Genomic DNA, 6,230 nt, shown 5'->3' with positions numbered 1-6,230 from the left:
TGACAAATATACAGATACAGTACATATATAGTACAAATAAAACCTTTTTTAGAAACTTTGAGATTCTAAATATTTAAAAAAGATAAAAAATTAATTTTTTGAATTTCTCAACTACATTATCTCCTTAAGAGAGAAATAACACACTCTACAAAATTTTATCGTTATTATCAATTGAATTGGAATTGGAATCGAACATAATTCATATAAAACCAAATCGGCATTTGAAGCGCAAAGAGAGAGAATCTTTAATGACAATAGATCTTTAATGACAATATTAAGAATCTTTTAATGACAATACTACGTGAAAATTAATACAATATTATTTCTTCAAAAGATTATATGCATCTATGATGAGATTTTGTAATATATCTATTTTGAAGATCTCGAGGATTTTAGTTTAAATTATATTCTGACGTTGCACCCCTGATTGGTTGAGGGATATGTTACAATAGTACAATTGTGTAATCACTTCTCGCGAGTGTTCTAGGCTTTAATGAGTGCAGAGAGAGACTATCATATTCTGTATCGTCAACTGTAATTTGTTCAATAAACGTGGGCGATACTTAGCCTTACCATGTCAAGCTCGAGTTGTTGGGCAGAGGTGTCCGGTACAGCCGTTACCTTTCCCATGAAATCACATATCATGTTAAGCACGGTCCTTGATGTTAAATATTTATGTCACGGGTGGATATCATCCTAACGCCGCGTGGTATAGCTTGTTCGCCAATCGAAAGCAATGGGTTATATCTCATCGGTGCACGGTGCAGCGTAGCGCGATTCTATTAGAATGCGTCTGATTGTGTTTGACGAGAGTTCGCGCCTGGACGAAACGCTGCGCCGCAGTGATATGTTTTCGGAAATGCCGAGCGACGTGCACGAGGCGCAGGTAAAAGAAGAGACTCGTCATAATGATGCTAAGTAAGAAAATTAAAATATTTTTTTTCACTCGAGGATTATCTACTTGTTGCTACGCAAGTTGTTCTAATCGTTACCTCTGCGGCGTAAGCAAATGAGTCATAAAAAATTATGTGGAGGAATAAAAATTTTTTATCTCAACATGGCCGATGCATGTTGAATCTTATTTGACTAATCGTTACCATGGTTACACAAAACATAAATATCCCTATATAGAGAAAAAGTTTCTTTAAATTGTTGCATTAGAATAGTCCAATCAAATAGATGTTTAAAAATATGATTACTTGCATTAAAACTGAAGTATTTTTGATTAAACAAAATATGTTTCATTAAAATTGTTTCAGTGATAAATAGAATTCCCGAATCCGAACAAATCTTTTTCTCTGTATATATTGTAATACATGAAAAGGATGGTTTTACTGAAATGTTTATAAATTTAGATGCAGATCTAAAAATAATTTTGTTAAACCATTCAAATATTTATGTAGGATGCACAAATTGTATATACAATGTCAAAACTTTTTGTAACATTGGCTCATCTTGCTTAAGATTCTATTTATTTTGAGAGATTTCAACAAAATTATTTTCAAATCTGTATCTATCTAAATTTTTTAATAACTCAGCATAGTCGTTCTTTCTGTACCAGTCAATATATAACTTTGTAATTTATAAGGTCACAACACAAACTTTTGCATAACGCATAAGGCATTAGAAAATCAATTAATGAGAATATAAAATGGAAGACATTGATTGATTTTCTTATGCCTTATGCATAATGCAGCTTTAGATTGTCAAAGGAACAATAGCAACTCAATCTCTTCACATTTTGTTATTTTTAACTTTCATATGTGTCAAAATGTAAATCATTTAATTTCTGTGGTTATTTTCAAAATTAGCAACATCACATATTATTGTAGGCACTTAATATAGTAAGTAATGAATTAAATTTGAATCAAATTTAATACGTTTTCTTGAGTTAAATTGTTTAATTTTATTGCTTTATTGCTTTAGTTAAATTAATGAGTGGGAGCAGTGGCGACCTATAGAAATGATAAAAAATAACTCGAATTATAATTTGAATGTTATGAATTTAACAATGAGCGTTATATAAAAATGTTTGGACTTTTTAAATAACAGTATCGATATCGTTATATTGTCATTGCACAGATGTTATATATGGTAAAAAAGTTGCTGCGCGACATAACAATACAAATTTAAGGGGATGCCGGAGCGACGCGCGACTGAACTTGATCGATGTCGATCAAATTCTAAAGATCTAAAGGTCTTATTGGATGATTTAGAAGAATACAACAGCGAGCATTCACTCAACTGTTGAATCTACTGAACACGTCCATTCTTAATTCCAAATAAAACATTACGTACATTAAGAAAAGCATTAAGTAAAACATTATTGCATTTTTTGCTGTGTTATATCCTATATATCACATAAATGCTAAGTTATTATGTACACTCAGATCGTATATTTCCATTCACTAGTCTTGTAAGTTTCCAAATCATAATTTGAAGGTCTCATTATATTCTTATAAATTATTCATATGTGGGAAAACTACGTTTTGTTTGAATATATATATATATTTGGAATCATTTATATAATATGTAAAGAAATAACAATGATAAACTGGACAGGAAACTGTTATATGCAATTTTTTTTTGTTTTTTGTTTTTTGTTTTCATACGGATTTGTGTTTTCTTGTAACTATTTGTGTTTTTTCTATTATTCTGGAAAAGGATTTTTTTAATTTCTGTATAAAGATACCTCCAGATATGGCCAATATATATTGTACTATTGTTCCTAATACCATATGTATACGTCAACTTTGCTAAATAAATTTGCTAAATAATTGCCTACATTCAATATGGATAATTATGTATATCATGTATGTGTATGCTGATATTTGCTGATGTTGACATACGTTGACCGTATCATTTGAAGGCATCTTTAGGAAAATGAAAAAAATGAAAAAGTACGAAATGTGCGTTTTGTCAATACAGATGATTCCAACATTCCCTTAAAAGTTAGAGGCAGTGCACAGTAAAAGAACAAGACACAGAGAATAAAAATTGTAACTTGTAGAATACATAGTTTGAGGCTGAATTCTTATTCTCTGTTCTCTGTTCCTTATTCCTTTAATTATGCTTCTTACAAAATAGAGGGACTGATACTATTGGCGGGGCCGCATTCTGCCGATGTTTCTAATTATGGATACGTTCCAAATTAGAATCATTTTTATCCTTCTTTGTTATTTAGTAAACAACAAGAATAAATAATGCATCATGTACTTCATGCGTAATTCGGAACGTATCCCAAGATTCTCACATCACGCGGAATAAACTCTAGCCACAAATAGACAGTCATCTCGTTCGATTGCGATGAGCGGCTTTTGTTAGCTCGGATTCGTACTTTCTAGTCACGATAATCTTTCCTTTGTATGGCAGTAAATATCTAAAAATATCACACTTTACGGGACGTGACACTTCGGGTAAATATGCACCGTTCGTAAATGTATGTCACGTACAATGTCAATTTTATCGGTACATCGATTGTTAGGCAAGTAACCAGCATTTATGCCTGTTTCTATCAATTAACTTCAATCTCGGTTCAACTTACTCTTTATTTTCTTTTAATTTTTAGAACTAGAAAAAGATAAAGAGTAAGTTAAACTGAGATTAAAGACTCTATATTAGTTATTAATGAACAGAAATGAATATTAATCGAATAAACTTTGATCTTCAGATAATAAGAAAAGAGTCAAAACACTCTAAATAAAAATACGAAAAAGAAGAGAAAAATATGTGAAAACTTCGTACCATCAAATAATCATTGGAAAGATCACATCATGGTAGAGACGATTGGAGATCCTCAAATAAGAAATTCGACACTATACATTTGGTTCGCCATATTTTTCAGAACTTGTTTAGGATAGACTAAGATAGATTATACATAAAATAGACTAAGATGTTCACGTATCTTGTGCATCTTATGTGTATCTTGTGCATCTATTTCGTTCTTTTTAAGCAGATCCTGAGAAATACCTTGAAAAATCAAAGTTGTTTAAACAGTCCAATTTCTTACTTGAAGATCTCTAGAGGTGATTCAATAAGGTAGTGTCATTTTTACAATAAGTATTTTACATATGAACATGCAAAGCAATATTTTATTTCGCGAATCTAAATTTAACAATGGCTAACTCGGTTATTTTTTTTTTTTGCGATCAAGTAGCGCGTAAGTCAAGATCAGTTTTACTTCCGCAAGCTCGTACGTTTTCCTCATCTTCGTCATCTTGTCGCCGATGAAAATACTAGCCAAACGATTTCAAGACACAATGATTAAGTTTCCTGGTATGTAATGTGCATCTCGAGAGTTAGATTCAGGACAAGTCGACTTCTGTTCTGTGCAGGATGGTATTAGATCCCAAGGCCACTAGTTTGCACAACGATTACGGAAGTTTCGATCGACCGTTGGGCGCCGGGGAGGGCCACGAGAGGGACGTTGAAGCAGCGGTTGATGGAAGCAGCAGCGGAATGGCACAGTCCAGCGATGTTTATCAACGGCAACCGCTCTTGCCCGGCGCGCCGTTATCCAAGAGCAAGGATAAGTGGTCCGGAGTGGCCTCGGGTTCGGACTACTACGAGGATGATGAGGATGAGAAGGATATCGAAGGTCTGGGCAGACATCCTGGGATACCGAATGGTTCCAGCAGTGGCATCGTCAAGATTGACATGCCGGCGCCGCTGCGCGAAGAGCCACGTTTCCCCAAGGAAAAATGGAAAACGTTTCTCGGTAAGAGAACGTGCGAATCGCTTTAAAAAAAAGATTCTTGAAGAATGCACAAACACGTAGTGAGTTATATCTTGGAAAAAAACGTGTTTACTACATGGATAAACTTGGAATTTCTCTTTTATCTATGAAAAACAAAAATTTTCATACAATTTTATCAGTACTTAAGAAAATGTTTGAAATTTTACTTTTAAAATTAAATTCTGTCTCTTTTTGAAAATATTGTTTCTTTCATTATTTTTTCTTGATAATACAAAGTATTATCGGTCAAAGTATAAGTCGACAATCGGTTGGACAACATGTATGGCATACACAAGTATATACAGTACCGGCCAAAAATATATTTAAGTTTTCATATGCATGATTTTCATTAAAGTGAATCTCAAATACGTTTAAAATTTTATAGTGAACAGGCCTAGTGGCAGATGCACTTTGTACATGTATGTAAAATTTGATATTGGGTTGTCCGAAAAGTTCGTGCCGACTAAAATTAAAATTTTAGTATACATTTATTAAATTAAAATTTTCTGCGTTTGAATTTTCCTTCAACATCGATACGAACTTTCCGAACAACCTAATAGAATACATCATGGGATGTACACATTTTTGAAACCTCTTGATTTTCATAAAATCATGTTTTTGTATTTTTTTTTGTGTTTCGTATATTCCGTCGCTGTTTTTACAAATTGATTTTAATGATTAGTGTAGTGTTTCACAATTTTACTAGTATTTAAACTTATTATGGCGATTCACAGTTTATTATTTAATTTAACTTATTTTTTTGAGATTTCAAATGAAATTAATTTTTTACAAATTATTGTTTTCATTATTTGATAAAAAGTTACGCTTTCAAAAATCAAAATATGGTATAATAATTTAATAGCAGTCCATGTATTTTAAATCAAATTATTCTAAAAAATCTAATAATGTATACTTTTGGCCTATACTGTACATCTACATTCTCATGTATATCTCGTGAGTTTTTATAAAAAACCGTCTGGATGTCAGTAGATAATACACAGCAAAAGAGAGAAACTCACTGATATTGTAGTGAGCGTTTTCTATACTTATCTTATCATATATAGATTTTGTGGTTTTAATTAAAGAAAAAAAGAGATATATATATATAGTTTTTCATAGAATTTTTGATTTTTTGACTTTTAATAATTTATAATATATAATTTGTTCGCATTCTAATTTATTTTTAAATGCAATAAAAAGTTTCTAATCTTACCTTGAATTCTAAATAATATCTGCAAAATCTGAGAATTTTCAAAGAATTTTATTTCGAAATTTTAATAAATATCCTAATGTACGAAAATTCTACTTCAAAATATCAATAATATAATAATTTTTTCGTTTATTTAAAATAAAAGTACAACCTCCAAAGTGCCGAAAAAATTAATATCATTAATAGTCAAGTTATATTCACGACGATTGAATTGATGTAACTGTAATTGTACATTATTGTTCATTAAACTCGCAATATCAAATTATCATCTTTTTTTTTCAGAGA

At 31.3% G+C, this 6,230-nt stretch overlaps 1 protein-coding gene across 1 annotated transcript in view; it reads left to right on the top strand.

Moving 5' to 3' along the window:
* The first annotated feature begins 4,335 nt into the window (after positions 1–4,335).
* Positions 4,336–6,230, top strand: part of LOC105619855 (phosphatidylcholine:ceramide cholinephosphotransferase 2-like) — a 6,535-nt gene continuing 4,640 nt past the window's right edge. The window contains exon 1 of the mRNA XM_012201373.1: positions 4,336–4,717. Coding sequence (XP_012056763.1) covers positions 4,336–4,717 — 382 coding nt within the window. The remainder of the gene's footprint in view (positions 4,718–6,230) is intronic.

This window comes from Atta cephalotes (genome assembly GCF_000143395.1).
Source record: "Atta cephalotes unplaced genomic scaffold scaffold00023, whole genome shotgun sequence".
NCBI lineage: Eukaryota > Metazoa > Arthropoda > Insecta > Hymenoptera > Formicidae > Atta > Atta cephalotes.
Note: the sequence above shows the minus strand (reverse complement) of the source record. Positions and strands in the feature narration are given on the sequence as shown.